This window comes from the organism of the source record quoted next, unplaced genomic scaffold (assembly GCF_019419815.1).
Source record: "Pyrus x bretschneideri cultivar Hongxiangsu unplaced genomic scaffold, Pyrus_bretschneideri_v1 Contig39, whole genome shotgun sequence".
NCBI lineage: Eukaryota > Viridiplantae > Streptophyta > Magnoliopsida > Rosales > Rosaceae > Pyrus > Pyrus x bretschneideri.
In genome coordinates, this window is record NW_025999712.1 from 1,093,375 (window position 1) to 1,117,026 (window position 23,652).

A 23,652-nucleotide genomic window follows, 5' to 3' on the forward strand; every position below is an offset into this window, starting at 1 on the left:
GTTCATTTTTTCCAAGAGCAGATCAATAATATAACATTATGTCGTCTTAAGCTCAAACCTTGAGAACTTCCATTAATTAGGTTTATATCAATAACATAACATTGTGTCGTTTGGAAATTTATTTTTTCATTTATCAAACACAATTTTAACTTCAACTTTTATAAAAAGCTAAAATTAGAAACATGAAACGTGTTTGATAAAGAAAAAAAATACTTATTTAAAAAACTGTTATCAATTATAGTAGAAAAAAATGTTTATTTAACAAATTTAAATCCAATATTTTTTTTATCAAACGATATTATTTACACTAAGGAGAGGGATTAGCTTAGCATCACAATGGGTTAGCAATAATATGGTTCAAATTCGCATTCCTGGAGAATTGAACCTAAGACGTTTTACTTACAAGTGAAGAAAAATACCATTAGATCTAGTAATAAGTGACAAATTCAATGGTGTTGATCAGAACATTAAAAGCAGCAATCAGGTAAAAAGCAACAAATTCAAGGTTACGAGTTTACGTTTTCTACTCAAGGTTTTGTCTTTATACAGTTTATATATTTAGGAATTCAGTTTCCAATCCATTAAATATTCATTTTATCTTTGTGTTTATTTATTCTTATTCTATATTGTGCTTATTTCTACTTAAGATGCTCTAAATTTGTCTCTTGATACAAAATAAAATAAAAATCAGTTGTTGTCCATGTGCACTGTACAAGTTATGTGTCGCTGTCGCTGGACGGCGTCCCCATGTGAGCACGTAGAAATTTTCAAAAGTTTGTCCCCAAACGAGCTTTTGCAGTGAAAGCAGAGGACTCATTACACGCCCATCACAAGCTTCATTTTCTGTTAAGTGACCAATCATAGGTTCATTACGTGCATGTATAATTGCAATTTTAAAAGAAGAGGTGGGATTGTCACGTCATTTTCCAGTAAACGACGAGGAGAGGGAAGCTTCGTAGGCAATTTCCCCAGAAAAGAGAGGGTCTCGTTTTTTTTGTGAAATAAATTAAAAAAAATTATTGGCCGCACGATTTGCTTCCGCTGTGAATCAACGACAAGGATGTTGTGGGCCGCAGGCTCCACACAGAAAGTTCTGGATGGCAAGTTCATTCTTGGTCAATTGAGCAATCACAAGGTCAATGCAAACTGGGGGATGCATCATAATAACAGTCTCAAAAGCCTTTCATAGTACATTGAGCTATTAGCGGACTTAGCAACCAAGAGAAAACCAAGAGAAAAATGGCTGGCGCTTTGATTGGAGAGGCTTTTCTCTCCGCTTCCATCGAGGTGCTGTGTGACAGAATTGCTTCAACCGAGTTTGTTGACTTGTTCCGGCAGAATAAGCTGGACGAAACCCTACTCGAGAAACTGAAGGTGACGCTGCCCGCCCTTTCTGCAGTCCTCAATGATGCAGAAGAGAAGCAAATTTCAAACCGTGCTGTGAGAAAATGGCTTGACGAGCTCAAGCATGCTGTCTTGGACGCGGAGGACTTGCTGGATGAGATCGACACTGAAGCTCTGCGACGCAAGGTGGAAGGTGAAGGTCAAACCGAGAAATTAACCGACAAGGTGTGGAACTTCTTCTCTACTTCTCCTACTCAAAGCATGAATGTTGAGATACAAAAGTTATTGCAAAGGCTGGATGGCTTTGTGCAACAGAAGGTTGCCCTTGGTCTGACGGGAGATGTTGCGAGGAAGTTTTCACAAAGAACTCCAACAACTTCCTTGATTCATGAACCTTTTGTATATGGAAGAGACGAAGATAAAGAAAATTTATCAAAAGTCTTGTTCTCTGATGATGCGAGCGAGGATGATGTATCTATCCTCACCATTGTTGGTATGGGCGGGGTTGGCAAGACGACCCTTGCTCGAGCCCTTTACAACGATGATAAGGTGAACGAGCACTTTACCCTTAGATCTTGGGCATGTGTTTCAGAAGATTATGATGCTATTAGGGTGACTAAAACTCTTCTCGAGTCGGTCACTTCAAAACCTTGTAACATGACAGATTTGAATTTGCTTCAAGTTGAACTTAGAGAACAACTGAGAGGAAAGAAATTCTTATTTGTGTTGGATGACCTTTGGAATGACAACTATTGTGAATTGAAGCGCTTGCAAGCTCCTTTTACTTCCGGGGCAAGGGGAAGTAAAGTCATCGTGACAACACGAAGCGGAAAGGTGGCATCTCACATGAATAATGTTCCCATTCAACAATTGGAGCCTTTGTCGCACGAAGATTGTTGGATGTTACTTGCAAACCATGCATTTGGAAACAAAAACCACAATGCACATCCAACTTTGGAAGAAATTGGCAAGAAAATTGCACGCAAGTGCAATGGGTTGCCTTTAGCAGCAGAAACACTCGGGGGTCTATTACGTCAGAGAGACTTCAAGGAATGGAACATATTATTAAATAGTAGTCTTTGGGAGCTACCTTGTGATGAAAGTGGTATCCTTCCAGCCCTACGGTTGAGCTATCATTATCTCCCTGCTCAGTTGAAACGATGCTTTGTGTATTGTTCACTATTTCCAAAAGACTATCAGTTCAAGAAGGAAGATATGGTTCTACTTTGGATGGCAGAAGGTTTAATTCCGCAAGGTTTTAACGGACAAAGAATGGAAGACACGGCTAGAAGTTACTTTGATGAACTAGTATCACGATCACTACTTCAAAAATCAGGGGAGGATGGTTTTACAATGCATGATCTTCTTAACGACTTGGGTCAGTTCATGTCTAGGGGATTTTTTCTCAGGTTGGAAGAGAGGGAATCACAAGAAGTTAAAAGACTTCGTCATTTGTCATATGCTAGGGGAGAATTTGATGCTGCTAAAAAATTTGAGCCATTAAATGGGGCTAAGTGTCTGCGGACCTTCCTACCTATCTCAATACATGACTGGTTTGAACGTTTCTACATAAGTAAAAAGTTTCTACATGATTTGTTGTCATCCATGAAACGTTTACGGGTTTTATCATTGTCCCGTTATAAAAATGTTGCTGAAGTACCTGATTCTGTGGGCAATCTCATTCACCTGCGCTACCTGGATCTCTCCAAGACGGAAATTGTAAAGTTACCTGGTGCAGTTTGCACTCTCTACAATTTGCAGACGTTACTGCTGTCAGATTGTCATAATCTCATTGAACTGCCAGCAGACATGAGAAAATTGATAAATTTACGGACGTTAACGTTGACAGGTTGCCGTCGCCTTACTAAATTACCAGCAGATATGAGGGAATTGAGTAGTTTGCATTACCTCGATGTCAGTGGAACAGAGATAGAAGGGATGCCAGTGGAAATTGGAAGACTAAAGAGTTTGAGAACATTAACTGCCTTTGTTGTGGGGAAATCTACCGGATCTAGCATTGGAGAATTAAGGGAGTTGCAGCATCTTCAAGGAAGACTTCGTATTTCAAATCTGCAAAATGTAGTTGATGTTGTGGATGCTTTGGAAGCCAATTTGAAGAATAAGAAAGAACTCAATGACTTAGAGTTGGCATGGGGTGATGAGGAAGCCGATGATTCCCAAAAGGAGAGAGATGTGCTTGACAAGCTCCAACCTTCTGCAAATTTGGAGAAACTGACTATCAGATTCTATGGAGGAACCAGCTTCCCAAACTGGTTAGGAAGCTCTAATTCCTTCTCGAACATACAGTTCATGTGTATCAGTAATTGTAAGTATTGTTTGTCCTTGCCAAGTTTTGGGCAGCTGCCCACTCTTAAAGAGCTTCGTGTCAAAAGAATGAAATTTGTTAGGACGGTTGGTGTTGAATTCTATGGTGATCTTAATGGAGCTTCTGTAATTCAGCCCTTTCGGTCTCTGAAGACGCTGGAGTTTGAGGAGATGCCAGAGTGGGAAGAGTGGGAGAATTGGCGACCGAGTCCAAGTGGAGCTTCTGTACTTCAGCCCTTTCCTTGTCTCCAGGTGCTGAGCATAAGCAATTGTCCGAAGCTGAGAGGATACTTGCCCAATCGTCTTCCATGCTTGAAAACACTTTGGGTGTTTGGGTGTGGATATCTACGTCTGCATGATGAATGGGCCAGTAGTAGTAGTAGTGGTCTTAACATGGACTACTTACAGAATTCATTGGAAATAGGTATTGGAGGATGCCCAGGTCTGTTACCATTAATAGAGAGAGTAGAGAAGAAGTTCTTGTCCACACTTCACATTTATAATTTTGATGCAATACAGTGCCTGCCCAAAATGAAATATCTTCGAAGATTGAGTCTCTACTATTGCCCAACCGTGTCGTCATTAGAGTTCTTATCTCATGAGATGATGGCCGAATTGACATCACTTGAGTATTTGGAGATCTGGAATAGTTTTCATTCAGTGAGGTCCTTCCCGTTGGGCGTTTTCCCCAAACTTTCAACTCTTCATATCCATGGCTGTGAGAATCTGGAATCCTTTTCTATTGAAGGAGTTGATCACAACCTAAGCCACCTCAACTCCCTGCGAATCGAGGGCTGTCCAAATCTGGCGTCTTTCCCGGACGGAGGATTGCCCACTCCCAACTTGAGACAATTGCAAGTCTGGGGATGCGAGAATTTGAAGTCGTTCCCCGAACGAATTCGCACCCTCACCGCCCTTGAACGATTGTATTTATACGATCTTCCAAATCTGGTATCATTTGCCCAAGGGGGTTTGCCTCCCAACCTGCAATATTTGGATATTGTCGGTTGCGACAAAGTGAAGCCTTCAGTGGAGTGGGGATTACAAGGACTTGTCTCCCTTAAAAAATTTGAAATTGTTGGCGAGATCTGTGCACAGCTCCTGCTCCCTACTACTCTTAACGGTCTCCACATCCGTGGACTATCAAGTCTGAAATCGGTGGTGGTCGTAAAAGTACTTCGACACCTTGCTTCTCTTCAATTTCTATCTATTGAAGGTTGCCCAAGTCTGGAATTCCTGCCCCGAGAGGGACTTCAACACCTCACTTCTCTTCGAGATCTAAATATTGTTTATTGCCCAAGTCTGGAATTCCTTCCAGCAGAGGGACTTCTACACCTCACGTCTCTTCAAAAGCTACGAATTTATGGGTGTCCAAAACTCCAATTCCTGCCAGAAAACGGTTTGCCGCCCTCTCTTTCTTACCTGGAGATCTTCTCTTGTTCCACCCTGGAGAAAAGGTACGAGGATAAGAAAGGAGAAGATTGGGCCAAGATATCTCACATTCCTTGCATACGGATAAACGACGAAGTGATCATATGAGCTCTGTCTCTCTCATACAAAGTTGTGGCATTTCACTCTCAGGTATTTTGCATCTAATTAACTTGAATAGTTTGAAAAATAAAAGACATAACAGAAATAAGAATCATAGCATATTGATCAAATATATCTTTGCAGGAAGGAAGACACATTATCGCTACATCTTTAACATTTTCGGATGGTATGAAGAGGATCAATCCAGCATAGTAAGCAGCAAAAGTGCAACATGTATAGGTGCTCTTTCATAACCGAATAATGTATTAACATTTCAGAAATTACAAAATTTTGCAATTTGTTTCTCATCTCTCCCATTTTCTTTGTCCAAGTATTGTTTGCTCTTATTTAATCTCTAGCCTTATCCCTGGCGTCACTTATAGAATATATACTAGTTCGAAAACTCACAATTTTTTGACCAAGAACTTTTGGAATATGTTTATTCCTGGACTTTAGGGAAAAATCAATTGACAATATAGTTTCATACTTCCTTTCTTTGCTGTCTTGTGGTTGCAGCATTCAGTTAATATGTTTTGAGGATCTTCTCAGTTCCATTGTTGTTGATGTTGAATCTGGAGTGTCACCGAAGAGCATACAACATATACATTATATCCTATTGAGATATCGTTTCCAGAATATTACTCGCACTTTGTAAAATGTTGCTCATCATCTTTCATCCGTATTGTTGATCTCAGAGAAGATTGTCACAGATATACATTGTTCGGAATATTTGTCATCACCGCAGTCATTGACAAAGGCAACCCCATTGTCGGAATATGTATATATTCACATGCATTATTATTTTTCTTTCAAATATAATTGTGTTACTAGGTGTGAAGAATTAATATTTTTGGCATGTAAGTTACTTTATGAGGTATTTTGACTACAAAAGTTTATATATTCTCGCAATTAACTAGTATTTGAGATGCTTTTTATTTTGAACATGAGAGTAATTTGATTGAAGTTGGTTGATATTTACTATCAAAGAATAGGTGGCACATTTGCAATCATTAGGACTCAAGCCTAGCTAGATCTTCCCCACCAAATCCTAAGGATCCGGAAATTCAGATTCTTGAAATTTGATCCAATAGTTACAATTATTATCATTTTAGAAGGGCCTCTCTTTTTGTAACATTTGGATTAAATTTCAACGGTCCGGATCTTCAAATCCTTAGGATTTGGTGAGGTGAGATCCGGCTGGGATCTCTGTCCCTCAAGCCATATGTGATTACTCACCGCTCTAAAATAAGGAGGTGGAAGTCTTCATATAGAGGTGGCTGGTATAGGACTTGTTGGTGCCTTACTATTTGAACATCTGGATGCTTACGTTCAAGCTTTTACTCGCAAAGCTAGAACATGACATCATTCAAGCTACACGTAGATAGATCCTCCGTGAAGCACAAGCAATTCCAATCATCCCCTTTACAGGAAAGAACATGCAGAAAAGAAGACACCAGCAAGAGGAAGAAGTTCCCTCCTCCTCGGACCACTCCTTCACAATCCATATCTTTTAGATTATGTAAAGGCTTTCAATCCATCTCCAATGTATTTTGTAAATCTTCTTATGTAGTGAAATACTAATACAAACACAAGGTAGTGGACGTAGCTAATTTGGTGAGCCACTTAAATTCTGTGTATGTTTTTGTTATTACAAGAATCATGCATGAATCACCATCAAAAGAGAAACAAAACTATTTATTGTAATTCGGTTATTTAGAATCATTAACCAATTTGTTTTGTGACTAATTGTTTGTCTTCCATTACAATAAAAGCTATTTGTAGGAAATATTATGATATCCAACACTTTAATTTTACGGAAAAAAAGGTGCAAAGAAAAAGCATTTAAATTATGTATTTTGTATCTTTAACACATCCTTCATGTTGGTAATGAAATTTCATTTCCTTTAAAAAAACTTCTATTTTTTCTCTCAATTATCTTATTAAAACAATATCTATTATAGAAATTTCAATTCAATATGACTATTTATTAAAATTAAAAATAAAATTATAAGCCTAGTTTATTTAAAAAGGTGATTTTTGGACTCCCATTTTATATTCACACAATACCATCTATTATTAGATTTGTTTGAATTGAATTAGATTAAACAAAATCATCATAGTATAGAAAATCACTACTATTAATTAAATATATAAGACGGAAAAAAAAACATAAATTTGGACACATTTGAGTGAGTTTTTTTTTTTTTTTTTTTTTGGTAAATTGTTATTATTATTGTTGGTGGAAATATGGCATAGAAAAAAACACCTTTGTCACCGATGGGCCACACCCTGTCAAGACATGTACACAATGGGCTCAAATTGAGATAGCAGCTGTGTGGACAGAGGTTGACCAACTACCATTCAAAAGACCCACACCACAAGCCCATGACTCAACTTCAGATTTAATCAAACTTTGAATATTGCTGGGAATGGGAATTTTTTTTTTTTTTTTTTTGTTTGTTTGTTTGTTATAAGACATACTTTTGGCCACGATATTGTAGTCCACAGGCTTCCAATAAAAATATCCAGACTGGATCCATGGGACAACTTTTGAACCAATCACAAGTGCTTTTTTGGTCAACTGACCAATCAAAAGTTCATTACGAATTGGGATGCATCAATAATTGCAATCTCAAAAGCGTTTACTTCTACATTGAGCTACTAGCAAACTAAGCAACCAAAGATAAAAAATGGCTGCCGCTTTTATTGGAGAGGCTTTTATCTCCGCTTCCATCCAGGTGTTGTGTGACAGAATTGCTTCAACCGAGTTCGCTGACTTGTTCTGGCACAAGAAGCTGGATGAACCACTCCTCGTGAAACTGAAGACGACGTTGCTCACCCTCTATGCGGTGCTCAACGATGCGGAAGAGAAGCAAATTTCAAACCCTGCTGTGAGAGACTGGTTGGACGAGCTCAAGCATGCTATCTTCGACGCGGAGGACTTACTTGATGAGATCGACACTGAAGCTTTGCGATGCAAGGTGGAAGGTGAAGGTCAAGCCGAGAAATTAACCAAAAAGGTGTGGAACTTCTTCACTTCTCCTAGTCATTTTTATCAAAACATGAATGTTGAGATACAAGGGTTATTACAAAGGCTGGATGACTTTGTGCAACAAAAAGTTGCCCTTGGTCTTACAGAAGTTGTTGGGAGGAAGGTTTCACAAAGAACTCCAACAACTTCCTTGATTCATGAACCCTTTGTATATGGAAGAGACGAAGATAAAGAAAACTTATCAAAAGTCTTGTTCTCTGATGATGCAAGCGAGGATGATGTATCTATCATCACCATTGTTGGTATGGGCGGGGTTGGCAAGACGACCCTTGCTCGAGTGCTTTATAATGATGATAAGGTGAAAGAGCACTTTACCCTTAGATCTTGGGCTTGTGTTTCAGAAGATTATGATGCTATTAAGGTGACTAAAACTCTTCTCGAGTCGGTCACTTCAAAACCTTCTAAAATGACAAATTTGAATTCGCTTCAAGTCGAACTTAGAGAACAACTGAGGGGAAAGAAATTCTTATTTGTGTTGGATGACCTTTGGAGTGAGAAATATTCTGATTGGAGGTGCCTACAAACTCCTTTTACTTCCGGAGCAAGGGGAAGTAAAGTCATCGTGACAACACGAAGTGCAAATGTCGCATCTCTCATGAAAAATGTGCCAATTCAACACTTAGAACCTTTGTCACATGAAGATTGTTGGATGTTACTTGCAAAACATGCGTTTGAAAATGAAAACCACAATGCACATCCAACTTTGGAGGAAATTGGCAAGAAAATTGCAAGCAAGTGTAATGGTTTGCCATTAGCAGCAGAGACACTCGGGGGTCTATTACGTTGCCAGGAAGACTTCAAGGAATGGAATAAATTATTAAATAGTAGCCTTTGGGAGCTACCTTATGAAAAAAGTGATATCCTTCCAGCCCTACGATTGAGCTATCATTATCTCCCTGCTCAGTTGAAACGATGCTTTTGTTATTGTTCACTATTTCCAAAAGACTATTTGTTCAAGAATGAAGATGTAGTTCTCCTTTGGATGGCGGAAGGTTTAATTCCACATGATTTTAACGGGCAAAGAATGGAAGAGACGGCTAAAAGTTACTTCGATGAGCTGGTATCACGATCACTACTTCAAAAAGCAGGGGAGCATGGTTTCACAATGCATGATCTTCTTAACGACTTGGGTCAGTTCATGTCTAGGGGATTTTTTCTCAGGTTGGAAGAGAGGGAATCACAAGAAGTTAAAAGACTTCGTCATTTGTCATATGCTAGGGGAGAAATTGACGCTGCTAAAAAATTTGAGCCTTTGAATGGGGCTAAGTGTCTGCGGACCTTCCTACCTACCTCTTTTGAAGCATATGGGAATGGGATGATCTACATAAGTCAAAAGTTTCAACAAGATTTGTTGCCATCCCTGAAACGTTTACGAGTTTTATCATTGTCCCATTATGAAAATGTTGCTGAAGTACCTGATTCTGCGGGCAATCTCATTCACCTGCGCTACCTGGATCTCTCCCATACGGCAATTGTAAGTTTACCTGGTGCAGTTTGTACTCTCTACAATTTGCAGACGTTATTGCTGTCATATTGTTACGCTCTCATTGAACTGCCACCAGACACGAGAAGATTGATAAATTTATGGACATTAACGTTGGCAGGTTGCAGCTCCCTTACTAAATTACCTGTAGATATGAGGGAATTGAGTAGTTTGCAATATCTCGATGTCAGTAAAACAAACATACAAGGGATGCCAGTGGAAATTGGAAGACTAAAAAGTTTGAGAACATTAACTGCTTTTATTGTGGGGAAATCTACCGGGTCTAGCATTGGAGAATTAAGGGAGTTGCAGTATCTTCAAGGAAGACTTCATATTTCAAATCTGCACAATGTAGTTCACGTTGTGGATGCATTGGAAGCCAATTTGAAGGATAAGAAAGAACTAAAGGACTTAGAGTTGGAATGGGGTAAGGAGGACGCCGACGATTCCCAAAAGGAGAGAGATGTGCTTGACAAGCTCCAACCTTGCATAAATCTGGAGAAACTGACTATCAGATTCTATGGAGGAACCAGCTTCCCAAGCTGGTTAGGAAGCTCTAATTCCTTCTATAACATACAGTTCATGTGGAACAGTGATTGTAAGTATTGTTTGTCCTTGCCAAGTTTTGGGCAGCTGCCCACTCTTAAAGAGCTACATGTCGAAAGAATGAAATTTGTTAGGACGGTTGGTGTTGAATTCTATGGTGATCTTAATGGAGCTTCTGTAATTCAGCCCTTTCGGTCTCTGAAGACGCTAGAGTTCAAGGAGATGCCGGAGTGGGAGGATTGGCTACCGAGTCCAAGTGGAGGTCAATGTTCAGGCTTTCCTTGTCTCCAGGTGCTGAGAATAAGTTATTGTAAGAAGCTGAGAGGATACTTGCCCAATCGTCTTCCATGCTTGAAAACACTTAGCGTGTTTGGGTGTGGATATCTACATCTGCATGATGAATGGGCCAGTAGTAGTAGTAGTCTTAACATGGACTACTTACAGAATTCATTGGAAATAGATATTGATGGATGCCCAGGTCTGTTACCATTAATAGAGAGAGTAGAGAAGTTGTCCACACTTGGAATTTCTAATTTTGATGCAAAATTTTGGAGCCTGCCCAAAATGAAATATCTTCGAAGATTGACTTTCAGCTTTTGCCCAACCGCGTGGTCATTAGAGTTCTTATCTCATGAGATGATGGCCGAATTGACATCACTTGAGGATTTGAAGATATACGATAGTTTTCATTCAGTGAGGTCCTTCCCGTTGGGCGTTTTCCCCAAACTTTCAACTCTTTTAATCCATGGCTGTGAGAATCTGGAATCCTTTTCTATTGAAGGAGTTGATCAGAACCTAAGCCATCTCATTCAGCTAGAAATCAACGACTGTCCAAATCTGGCGTCTTTCCCGGACGGAGGATTGCCCACTCCCAACTTGAGAGAATTGAAGGTCTGGAGATGCAAGAATTTGAAGTCGTTCCCCAAACAAATTCGCACCCTCACCGCCCTTGAACGATTGGAATTATTCGATCTTCCAAATCTTGTATCATTTGCCCAAGGGGGTTTGCCTTCCAACCTCCGATATTTTACAATAGATTGCGACAAAGTGAAGCCTTCAGTGGAGTGGGGATTACAAGGACTTGTCTCCCTTCAAGAATTTACAATTGCTGGCGAGATCTCGGCACCGTTGCTCAAGGAACAGCTGCTCCCTACTTCTCTTCACCGGCTAACTATACATAATTGCCGAAGTCTGGAATTCCTGCCTGCAGAGGGACTTCAACACCTCACTTCTCTTCAAAATCTAACTATTACTTTTTGCCCAAGTCTGGAATTCCTTCCAGCAGAGGGACTTCTACACCTCACTTCTCTTCAAAAGCTACGAATTCGTAGGTGTCCAAAGCTCCAATTCCTGCCAGAAAACGGTTTGCCGCCCTCTCTTTCTTACCTGGTGATCTCCTCTTGTTCCACCCTGGAGAAAAGGTATGAGGATAAGACGGGAGAAGATTGGGCCAAGATATCTCACATTCCTTGCATACAGATAAACAACGAAGTCATCATATGAGCTCTGTCTCTCTCATACGAAGTTGTGCTTTTCGGCATTTCACATTCCTTGCTTCTAATTAACTTCAATAGTTTGAAAAATAAAAGACATAATAGAAATAAGAATCATAGCATATTAATCAATTTTTTATTTGCAGCAAAGAAGACACATTATCCCCACATCTTCAACATTTTCGGATGGTATGATGAGGATCAATCCAGCATATATAGTAAGCATCAAAATTGTAACATGTATAGGTACTCTTTCGTAACTGAATAATGTATCAACGTTTCGGAAATTACAAATTTTGCAATTTGTTTCTCATCTCTCCCATTTGCTTTGTCAAGTCTTGTAAAATATGTCCAATGCAACAAAAACACAATTGACTTTCAAACTACAGAAATAAATGATAAAAACCACATACTTGCACCCAATGCATTGTTTTTTTGCAATATAAGAAAAAAACAGATAACATTCCCCTGAAACCAAATTCATCCCCCAATTTCTTGCAACAAATTTCAGTAATTACGAACGCAACTAAATCTTAAATAAATAGAGTTGTTCAATTATATTAAACTACATATAGGGAGGGTGAAAGAGAAAAAGAGAGAAAAGAGAGACCTGGATACCTCCAGCGTGTACTGAAAGATGCCAAATTCTATCACCAAGGAGAACAAACATTTTCAAATGCTTAGGCTTGGGTAGCATGTCTGAGCATCTGTGCCAACTCACACACACACACACACACATAATGTCTGAGCATCTGTGCCAACAAACACACACACACACACACACACACACACACAATGTCTGAGCATCTGTGCCAACACACACGACACACACACACACACACGCACACACACCCACCCTAAAAGTTAGAGTGTAAAATCTATGCTACAATAAACAACTAAGCATGAGCAGGACCTCGTAAAAAGTAGGTGATCATATGTGTTTTTCAACTTTCTGTCAAACCTACAATCAACGAAAGTGATCCAGCGTGAAAAACATGGTTAACCACCAGGTACTGAAGCTATATATAATCATTGAAGAAAAACCTTTTACATCCAGCACAAAACAAACTATAATCGAAATTTCGACAAACCAAAATTACATGCAGATAGATAAATAGAAAAGAAAAAAAGAGTCAAATTTTTTTTTATGTTCAGCAATGGGACCATTAGAGATTGTGTAGAAACAATGCAGTAAACACCACCAGAGAATGGGGATAAACAGAATAGTAATACACACATACCTATCAGGATAGTAAAACAAAAACAACTAAACATGTAAATTCAAAGGTCACTCCGAACATGCTAAAAGTAAAAACTAAATTGCATAGCGATTGGCATTAATAAAAGCCCTGAATTCTTGGTTCACTCCGCTAAATTGGTAGGAGCTTTTGCTTAATCCATCAGAACCTTAAAAGAAAACCTGTAATAGTATGATACATGATGAAGATCTGGTAAGTTTATTAGACATTGTTTCAAATACAAATTGAGACTCGTGGGAAAAATAGAGAAAGAATCAAATATCATATTATATTCTTACAATACTCTGAGATGGTATGAAGTCCCCTCATCTAATTTTATGACAAATGGGTGAGACTCGTTAAAGAAAGTCAATAATGGGTAGAATGTTTAAATCGATCGGATGAAAGATGTGATAACGTTGTAGTTATTTTATCAGGAGGCGTAAACCATGAATCAAGAGGATTATAGACCAGGGATTTCAAATATTTCAAGGGGTGATATCCACACACCCCATTTTACTTCTCACACACCTTTTTAATTTTTGGCCGTTGGATCGGATGAATTGAAGAAGATCAACAGACAGAAATTATCAAAGGATGTGTGAGAAGTAAAATGAGGTGTGTGGATAGCACACCCCATTAATTATAAGAAAACTTGTTAGCAATACTGAGAAAAAGCTTATTATTGTTGATAAAAATGCACACGACACCAAGGGATCATGCCATAAAAATTACACCATGAAAAATCCAGAGACCAAAATCCCCGCCGGCAGAATTTATTCACATCAAAGGACGCACAATCTTGGTTTAAAAAGCCAATCAAATTTAAATTCTAACACCATACGATCAAATGTTAATCAAACACACAATCTCAAAAAGCCGAAACCATGTTAAGCAAAAGAAACAAAAGGAAAAAGGTGAAGATGTAAGCATTGATAAGAATATGAAAAGTTGCAGCACTGATATCAAGCACAGATAGGACAACGAAATATCGGAACCAGCAGCAACAAATAGAACCAAGAAGGAAAAGGATTGATAAAATAAATACATAAGAAATTGGACAGAGGCACAAACCAACGGCATGAGCTCAGTTTTTTCACCATGAATTTTGCATGGCCTGAAATCAAGAAAATGACGTGTTTACCGGGATTTTGAAGTGGATGCCCGCAATCCGAATGACAGCGATCATCCCTCTTCTGATGGTCCAGAATTGACCTGGGACACTCATACGAAATCCAAAAAGGCGGCATTATCTGGAAAGAACATGTGAAGCCGTTAACAACAACGAAGTAAATATATGGTTCCATAGATGCAAACACAATAACACTATGGCATGATATTTGATTAAGATCCGTCTCTACCAGTTTGATGGCAAAAACACACACCTCTCCCATGCGGGAATGAACCTAACCATTTAACGAAAAAAAAGACGAAAACCCATGCAGGAATGAACCTAACCACACTGCATGCACTCACATACACTCACACACATCGAAGAATGAACGCATCATATTCAGTTAGCACCATTCAACTTTAAAAGCAGTGAGACCTTCTAAAGGCACAGCCTAGCTGGCCTTGGTTCAAATAACCAAATTGAGAACAATAGTTCAATTTTAGAAAAGCTGTATAGAGGGAAAATAAAAAAGGAAAAAAAAAAACAGTGAAGAGACAAAACAATCCTATAACCACAACTGAAAAACAAAATCAAAATGAACAGAATAAAATATCAGCAGAGCATGAACACTAACTAACATCCTTTGGAAACATGTGCTGGTTACATATAATATATATGCGCATAAAGTAAGAAAATGACTTGAGTGCCCTAGCAGTGGTCTTTACACTGAACCAAATCACTATTAGGTTAATTGTATTGATTCACGCATCTTCCTTTATGTGCTAAATCTCTACTAAATTGCCCTATGAAAATGACATAAAACTAATTAAATTCCCAATAAATCTGAGAAATACAACTTTTAAAAGTGTGAGAATACATGCAGCACCGGGATGTTGCAGAACTCACTGCCCCAATTTAAGATTCGGTTTTTGTCCAATGTATGTATATGCTTAGATACATCTGAGAATTTGCTTTGCAACAGTTGCTACGGTCATCATCTTTTGAGAGAGATAGATACAAAGGTAAAGATTACAATGGGGAATAGTTAAGAATCCCTCTAAAATACTAAAGAAAAACATACCTAGAACGGAGTAAACAACTGTTTGTCTCCATAGCAGTTTCTCAGAGCATTTATGCTGTCAGAAAGATAGTGCTCAACTCCAGAAGGATGGACAAATGTTAAAGTTAGTATGTGATGAAAAATTAAGGTGATGCAAAAGGGCAACACATGATGTGAAATTATTATACCAAAATATCCAAGGTCTGTTAATCTACTCCCCAATAAAATAAAACAGAAATTAAGCACAACAATATCAAAATTAAAGGGAAGGAATAATATGAAACCTTGTGCATAGAACGTTCGTGAGAATGAATCACACAACAATCAAGGGTGGACAAATCACAAAAGTGACAATTAAAGGGCACCTAACGGACACCCCCATCTCTCTCTCTCTCTCTCTCTGCAATCACAGAAATCCCTCGGGTTTGAGAAAGCAAATGGAAAATGAAATGCTTTTCCAATCCCCTACCCATACCCAAACGTCCCTTATCCATTCCCTTTACCTTCACAGAAAATCCTCGCATCTCTCTCTCTCTCACCCTTGTCCCATCTCTCTGTCTGCTAATCGCAGGAAAGAAACCCTAAACAAATCCCTGAAATCCCTTGCCTAAATCCTCCCACATTTCTCTCGGGCACCCCCTATCTCTATCTCTGCAAAACCTAAACCAGATCTCCTAAATCCTATCTCAGACAACCCATATAAAGCAAAGAAGCCAAGATATTAAAGCAATCTCTACATAATACTTTGGAACAATGGAGCAAAATGGTACTTACTTGTTCCTTGTCCAAAACTGTTGGTGCCGCCGCACATTGTTATCAATTGTGGGTTTATCAAATCCTTCATGGCTTAGACTGCATGAAGAATTAGAAACTAAAAGATGAATATACGCTGTAAATCATCATATACATGTAACTGCATTAAAAAAAAAAGAAGGGAATGAAAAAATTGAATTCTATTTCATCAGTATGTAACTGCATGAAGACATTGAATGCAGACTCAATCAATTGCCCCAAAGTCATTGTTAACTGAAATCAATACCAAACCCATAAATACCAACATTGAATTTGGCAAAACCCAAAAACGAAATACAAAAATTTACTCATATAATCACAGAAAAACATGAAATTTGAGCACCCATTTGGTCAAGTAAAAGGATAAAGGCACTCACATCATCATAGTACTCTTTGGGAAGATCTTCTAATACTGGTTCTTCCTTTTTCTTGCTCTTCCTCAGAACTGCCATAAAAAAAACCCACAGAAGCGCACAAATTCAGAAAAGAAAAGGTCCAAAACTACCATAAAAAATCCAGAAAGCATACAAATTTATCAGAAAGAAAAGTTCAAATTACAAAAACCAACTGATGTTAGTGAGTAGTGAGAGGTTGTGGTAGGCACCTGAAACACGTTTTGGTTTCAATTGAGAGGGCCAGTCCCTTGCATGCGAGGAAGATGACGATAGGATTCCAGAGACAGAGAAAGGAGGAGTAAGACGATGGAGGCAAGAGAAGGGAGACGGCGGCGCGAGGAGGATAGCAACGAGACCGTCTGTGGTGCGACACACAGTGGGTTTCACAGCTATTAATTAAAATACGCAACATGAAAGCCTGTTTGATCACACTGCCAGAGTTTCTGCTTGTCTGCAAAATTAGCAAAATTGGCACACAGGTTCACAATTCGTCATCTTCCCTTTATCAATGGCTCCTTTAAATATCCAAATGATCAAGGTCGATCTTGCTCGCAAAATACTTGATGAGCTCCTTTTGGTAATCCACCTAAACAAATAAGCACAATATCTATGTAAACTGGCATTTCACTCAATTATACATTAGTTATGGAATCTTTGGAACTAAATGACTTCAACCTTAATATCCTATAAGCAGTATGTTTCTATATTTATTCATGTTATCATCAACATCTCACAGAGCGAAGCAACACATTGGAAATGCGTATCCAATTAACAGCCCTTTCATTCGAGTAATTAAATCAATCCATAACACGGATTAGAAAAACGGGCAAATAACCAAAAAACCTGTCATTTACTTGCAAAACTCCTGCCTAACCCCAGTCTTTGCAATTAAATATAAACCAACACTTCCTCGGTGTGCTCTCTTTGTATAAAAATATACGCTATCATTTAAAACCTGAAATGTAGAATTTGATGCCAAGAACAAATCCTCAGCATCCACGCTATACAATATAGTAACTAATGAACTTACTATTGTGTTGGAAAACACAAACTCTAGCTCCAGATCCTCTTGCGCCATTGACAATGGAGTTGTGGTTCAAAGAATCACTAACAATCAAGCCTCCCTGTAAAGTCAAATGGCACATATTCAGATAAGGAATGTAAACACAAAATTAGAAGTCATACATTTGAGAAAAGATGCAAACCTTCCCCATTAGAACAGGAAGGGTAGCAGAGTTTGCGACATAACCCATTCCGAAAACTATAGCAGCAGGTTTCCCAACAAAATTTGCAACACACTCTTCCAGCTCATTATGCAAATCCGTGGTGCCTGGTGATAGAAGCGTATCATGGTAAATTCATTTAGAAAAATAGTTCAAACAAATTTTTCATGCTAAGTAGTATTAGTATACCAACCCCCATTAACTCGGCTACTACGGGTACTGGGATAATATTTTTTCAACATCTCAACAGCGCGAGGTGTGCAGTACTCATCAAATGCAGCAAAGCCAAGGTAATTGTAAGATCCCAAGTTAAGGCATCTACTGGTTTTTTTGGTTAGCTTGCATCAGCCGAGTTACACAATGAGAATACAAATCAAGAAAACATAACAAAAGGAGTAAAATATACATGAAATTGCGAAATCGGAGGAAATTTGTAATCGTTGCTTGAGTGTTATGTTGTAGTCATTGGAGTAGCGTTCAACCACATCAAACCAAGCATCAGGAGCACTTGCAATAAGCCTATTGAAACATCCTGACCAGTCAAAACTTTAAAAAATTAACCAGAGTTATCAATAATTATGTTTATGGGACTCCATGGAATTCAAGCTTAATTGCAGGGCCAGCTACATCCATTTCATACAGCTCAAGAAATATAACACAATCAAATCAATAACAAACTACCTGAATTCGAAGATAAAGCCGGCAAATATAGAAATCTTCAAAGTCCTAAACAGATTGGAGCATAACCCAGATTTTTGCAACAAAGCAATGCTTTTTTTTACTTAAAATCACAGGAAAAACTAAACAATAGAAACAAAATTACGTACAATGATTACGGAACCTGCAAATTGCTAGCACTCCACCAGTCAATGATTTTGCGGAAGAAATCTCTGACTTGGCCGAAAACGAAGAGCAATCCATAGCTGATGCACGTGGTTGACGCGGTTAAATAAGGGATCGCAATCATTTTTTCGGTGGGACGATTGTCTGATCCGAAAGCTGGAGGATTTGGGAATCATTGTCTCCGCCACATTTTCCTGCAATGAAAATAACAATTGTAACAAAAATCAGATATTTGGATCGAAGGTAAGATTCTAGCATTTTCTCCATGTCACAATCATGCAGAGCCTTCACCTCAATCGAATCAAATCCAACACCAACCCGTCACAGCTCGATGATCACTCACTGAACGCAAAAATCAACAAAATTTCACCATTTTAAATTATAATTCGTTTCATATTCTTTAAGCCACTAAAAAAGCAAAAAATTAAAATAAAATTAAAAGTGAACCTGGTGGTCGTGGGTGCCGCCGCCGATGAGGAGGTCGAAGGGATTGATTTTAGCTTTTTCGTTGAAAAGCTGGCTTTCTTCTTTTCCTTGCGAATCGGATTCTATTAAAAGTGAACCTGGTGGTCGTGGGTTCCTTCAAAACTTTGTTCAGCATTCGCCTGAGGAGAGGGGAAATGGTTTAGAGCGAGGTGTCTCCATTGCTGCTACCCTGTCCATTGAACTTGCTGCAGTTGCTTTTAAGCTTCTCTCATCTCTGCAAGTCGCATGCCTTCCCCTCACCAAACCCCTCTCTCTCTCCCTCCCCCTCCCTCCTTCCCTCTCCTCCTCTCTGCAAGCAGCATGCCTTCCCACCAAATCCCACACTGAGCCATCGATCCCACCGAATGCAACCCTAACTGACAACAATGCCCACCCAACTTTTACCCCCAACCGTGCGATGTTAACCCTAGACAGGGATTCCCGTCATTCGAACCGATGGCATCTTCGTAAAAAGCTAGAAGCATGAAAAGTGGTCCAAAACACTGTTTATATGAATAGTGCAATTTCCCCTCCTACTTTAGACTAAAGTAAAGGTACCTGGAAAACCCACAATTTTTTTACCAAGAACTTTTGGAATATGTTATATGTTAATGTCTCTGCATCCGCTTTCCGGTTTCGGATTTCATTCATTTCTTAGTGAAAGCATGCATGTTTCTTACATAAAAAAAAATTATAAAAACCATCAATACTGCTCATTTTGGTCTGCAGAAGCCTACTTACGACATGGGGGCACCAACTTACATCCACACTTTCCTCCTTCTTCATTGGCAGGCTGTCTCGTTTTCTTTATTCAGATACCAGCTTGATGCTTGCGTAGATACTTTATGCTCTTGTGGTTCTGATCATATAATCGTAGCTGACAAATGGAAAGATGTGTGCAGTTAAAGCTTTTGAGGTGTGTTTTCTGATGTTTCTTTTCGTTCCATTCTTTTTATTTATCTCCAACATAAACTTGTTGATGAGAGAGAGAAAGTGAGTGGGGAGGGAGGGGCAGAGAAAAAGAAGAAATGTTTTTAAAAGTTATGAGAATCAAAGTTGCAGACCAAGTAGCTCATGTGTATTATTGATGCATTATTCAACTGTTCTGTATTCTTTTTACCATTTCTTGGTTGCGTGAATGAGCATTGGTTATCAAGACTTGGGTAAAATTAATCCTAAGTATATGTTAATACAATGTGCCAGGACAGACTCATTTATGGCCCTTGTGGATGCAGCAGCGAGCTAATTGTGGTGTGGAACTGTAAAGTAGAATTACCCAAGGGAACAGATGCTGGCTTGCATCAATTACTGGGCCTGTCTGGCAAGAGTAAACAGCTGTGGCATGCTTTTCTAGTTTTCTTCCGATGTCCTAGTGATCTTCACGCTGGTGCAAGAGATATATCATGTAGGTAACACGTGGACGATGTTTTTTTTTTTATCATTTTGATTTCGTTTGAATATGGTGGCTTTTATGTTGGTGCGGATGAGTTTCTTTACAAACACAAATGTGTAATTCACTTATATACGTGCTGCACTGACTTATTTGGTTTGAATATGGTGGCGTCATTGCTGCAGAGTCCTTATTGTGAAACTTAGGAGGCAATTGTCTGAGGCAACAGATGTTAGCTCACATCAATTTCCTAAGCATTTTTGACATGAAGATGATGCACCTCTAAAGGAAGAGGATGGAACCCCCGGATGATATATTTCTTTGTCATACTGGCGTGGTTTGAATACAGTGGCCTGCTATCTCATTTTAGCTTCAAGTTGGTGTATCTATGCTTTTCTTTACGAATGTGAACCGGTAATAGATCTTTAGTTGGATACTGCAGATGAGCTTTAATTTACATTCTCTCTTACCATGGAACTTCTTATGCAGAGGATATGATGCTTCGTTTTAACAAATGTTAACTGAATATATGTTTCAGTTTTGTCCCTCACAATATCCTGTTTTATGTAGTTTGCATCATTTAAAAAAAAAAATTCATGTTAAAATAATTTACGAATCTTGTACTTCTTAGAGAGAATTAATTTACGAAGCAACAATAATCGGATCTATTTAAAACCGTGATAGTTAGTTTTGTTCATTCTTTATCATCAATCTGTCCATGGAATCTTACTTTCATCTCTGTATTTAGGAGTTTGTTGAGCTGATACGTAAGTAAATCAAAAGCATCCGAGATGACATTCATGTTGAATAGCTATCACAAGAAGCAGGCATTTCAAAATTTCATATGTAGTAGGAGTGGGAGAAAACAGATGGTGGTAAACCTCTTTGTATCCTTTTCCCCTGCCTCTAATTTCTGGAGGACTCTAAATGTTGATTTTTCCAGTTGGAACTGCAGTTTATTGTTACTGTATTGCTTATTTTGAACTACAGAAGCCTAACATGGGTGGCACAAACTCGCATCTGTACTTCCCTCCTTCCGCGTTGGCAGGTTGTCTCATTTTCTTTATCCCAGGACCATCTTAAAGCTTGCGTAGATACGTTATATGCTCTTGTAGATCTGGCCATAAATTCACAGCAACAATGGAAAGCTGCACATAAGTAGATCTTTTAGCAGAAGATGTGGAGGTGTGCTTTTTGACGTTTCTCTTCCTTTCGTTATTTTTCTTCATCATCAATATAACGAGAGAGGGTGGGTGGGGAGGGGTAGCGAACAAGGAAAAAAATGAAAAGTTGTGAGAATCAAACTTCATATGGTTGAATGTTCTGCATTTTGTTCTTTTTAAAAGTCCGTAAAACTAATAGACACTGTGATCTTTTCGTCCACCACAGGGTAGAAAGGCTTGCCTAAAGGTGACTAGAAGTAGCATATCTGCATAGACCAGACATTTTTACAACGCAGTACTGCTTCCACATCCTCCACTTATCCAAATTCCAACAACATAAGTCGGTCATAAAATGGAGCATCCGGTTATGCAGGCGAGGACATAGGAAGAGCCCTGAAACGATTTAAGCACTTGTGATCTGTCCAAGCTACATAGAAGAGCTACGAATTGAAAAGGACTTTGACACCTCATTTATCTTCAAGAGCTGCGAATTGAAAGCTGCCCAATTATGGAATTTCTGCCAGGAGAGGGACTACTTCAACACCGCGCTTCTCTTCAAAAGCTGTATATTTGGGGGTTTGATGGCCTCCAATGCCTTCCAGAAGAGGGTTTACCGCCATCTGTTTCTTTCCTGAAATCCACCGATGTTCTGCCCTGGAGAAAAGTTGTGAAAAGAAAGACGTATGGGAGAAGATTGAGCCAAGATATCTCGCATTCCTTGGATATGGATAGGCTGCGACCTGATCATATGAGCGCTCTATTGTTCGGAAATACTTTTGTTTTCTGACATTTCACTCTCAACTCTCAAACCGAAGTCAGGTATATTTTGCATCAAATTAACTTTCATATTTGCACAAACATAAATACAAAGAAAAATAAATAAATATAAGAAACATAGCTTGCATATTGTTCAAATACTTTGCAGATCATCGTATAAGCAGACGTTAGACTTAAAATCTGAATTATTAGTTTTAAATTCTGAATTATTAGTTTTCTTGCAGGACACAAGGGCTTCACTTGGAGAGCTTTTCGTATGCAAGCTTCCCAAATTTGCCAATCACTGCCAGAGGAGAGGAGGGTTAATTGACCACTGTTTATACATTTCATATTACAACTAGAACAATCGTCGAAGGAGGAGATCGGGAAAGGTTTAATCCGGCATAATAAGCATCAAATGCACAATATTATTAACAAAATGTATAGTTTAAAAAATTACAAGCTTTATTTACTCTTGTTTTCTTTGTTCTGAATATTTTGTATTTCATTCTTGTAGTATGATACGGTGGTTTAAGTTTTCTGTTGTAGTCTTCGAAATGTGATTCAAAACATCAAATTTTGGAATATTTCATGTATGCATTTCAAAAATCAATGGACATTACAGTTTCATACTTTCTTTCTTTGCTGGCTTGTGGTTGCAGCTTTCGGCTCATATGTTTCGAGGATCTCCTCAGTGCCATTGTTGTTGATGTCGCATCTGAGTGTCACTGAAAAGCATATACATATACATGATATCCTATTGAGACATCATTGTAAAACGTTGCTCATCATCTTCCATCCGTATTGTTGATCTCAGAGAAGATTGTCACAGATATACATTGTTTGGAATATTCATTGTCGCTTGTGTCATTGATAAAGGCAACCCCATTGTCACCCTCACTTCCAATGCTCTTTTGATGAAGCTGCAATACCAACTCAACCCCCCCTCCCTCCTCACAACATCATTCATCAATGGTCGTTCGATTCCTTTGTCATTTATGCAACTTATAGCAATCACAATGAACTTGTTCAAGCACTCAGACTTCAATCTTACCCTTCACATTTGGGTCAATGATTTGACCTAGTGTCCCATCTCGATGACAACTCTTGGTCCACTCAGTGAGGCTGATTTACCTAGCCTCCACTATATGCATCAGAGTTGGCCTCGCACACAATACTTCTCACAAAACCACCCCAAATAAGTACACGTCAGACTTCTCAGTCAGCTATTGACGTATGTAGTACTCCGGGTCTAGATACCTGAAACTACCTTTCACCATCGTGTTGATGTACATTTTGGACGTGTTGGTCGTGCCCATTTTTGACAACCTGAAATCCCATACCTTTGCCATCATTTTATCATCCAATAAAATGTTTGTGCTCCTTACATCGCGATGAATAATGGAGCTCTTGGCAGCGCTGTGAAGGTAGTGCAACCCT

The 23,652-nt window shown here is 38.8% G+C and overlaps 3 protein-coding genes and 2 long non-coding RNA genes across 36 annotated transcripts in view; 4 read left to right on the forward strand and 1 right to left on the reverse strand.

Annotated features, from left to right (window-relative positions):
* The window catches only part of LOC103958987 (putative disease resistance protein At3g14460), a 16,561-nt gene extending 11,456 nt beyond the window's left edge, over nt 1-5,105 (forward strand). The window contains exon 2 of the mRNA XM_048564303.1: nt 4,971-5,105. The gene's annotated coding sequence lies outside the window, so the exon portion shown is untranslated. The remainder of the gene's footprint in view (nt 1-4,970) is intronic.
* LOC103958989 (putative disease resistance protein RGA3) lies at nt 930-20,636 on the forward strand. Of its 7 annotated transcripts, none has more exons than XR_007250873.1 (4): nt 933-5,250; nt 5,344-5,439; nt 20,107-20,308; nt 20,479-20,636. XR_007250873.1 is itself a non-coding variant. In XM_048564302.1 (2 exons), exon 1 carries the CDS (start codon nt 1,240-1,242, stop codon nt 5,206-5,208), a length of 3,969 nt encoding a protein of 1,322 aa, XP_048420259.1. In that variant the 5' UTR covers nt 930-1,239; the 3' UTR covers nt 5,209-5,250; nt 11,546-11,610. The 7 variants fall into 7 exon arrangements, 2 of the variants coding, with proteins under 2 accessions (XP_048420259.1, XP_048420257.1); XR_007250874.1 differs by having other exon boundaries at nt 20,112-20,308; XR_007250876.1 differs by lacking the exons at nt 20,107-20,308; nt 20,479-20,636 and adding an exon at nt 6,187-6,903.
* LOC103958985 (putative disease resistance RPP13-like protein 1) lies at nt 7,430-12,725 on the forward strand. Its single transcript, XM_009371309.3, has one exon. It carries the CDS (start codon nt 7,890-7,892, stop codon nt 11,781-11,783), a length of 3,894 nt encoding a protein of 1,297 aa, XP_009369584.3. The 5' UTR covers nt 7,430-7,889; the 3' UTR covers nt 11,784-12,725.
* Nucleotides 12,947-19,379, reverse strand: LOC103959025. Of its 26 annotated transcripts, none has more exons than XR_007250904.1 (13): nt 18,886-19,379; nt 18,730-18,780; nt 18,437-18,632; nt 18,277-18,321; nt 18,002-18,114; nt 17,789-17,916; nt 17,578-17,702; nt 17,403-17,496; nt 16,582-16,958; nt 16,355-16,422; nt 15,207-16,037; nt 14,086-14,264; nt 12,947-13,193 (listed from the first exon to the last, which is right to left on the reverse strand). It is a non-coding gene; the product is annotated as an uncharacterized LOC103959025 (long non-coding RNA). The 26 variants fall into 26 exon arrangements; XR_007250901.1 differs by having other exon boundaries at nt 17,789-17,913; nt 18,002-18,127; XR_007250900.1 differs by having other exon boundaries at nt 18,002-18,127.
* Nucleotides 20,637-20,675: 39 nt separating the features above from the next.
* Nucleotides 20,676-22,821, forward strand: LOC125468491. Its single transcript, XR_007250908.1, has 3 exons — nt 20,676-21,478; nt 21,683-22,275; nt 22,458-22,821. It is a non-coding gene; the product is annotated as an uncharacterized LOC125468491 (long non-coding RNA).
* The last annotated feature ends 831 nt before the right edge of the window (nt 22,822-23,652 follow it).

Excerpts from the sequence above, each read along its gene's own strand:
- LOC103958985 (XM_009371309.3), top strand. The coding sequence starts at position 7,890 with ATGGCTGCCGCTTTTATTGGAGAGGCTTTTATCTCCGCTTCCATCCAG.
- LOC103958989 (XM_048564302.1), top strand. The coding sequence starts at position 1,240 with ATGGCTGGCGCTTTGATTGGAGAGGCTTTTCTCTCCGCTTCCATCGAG.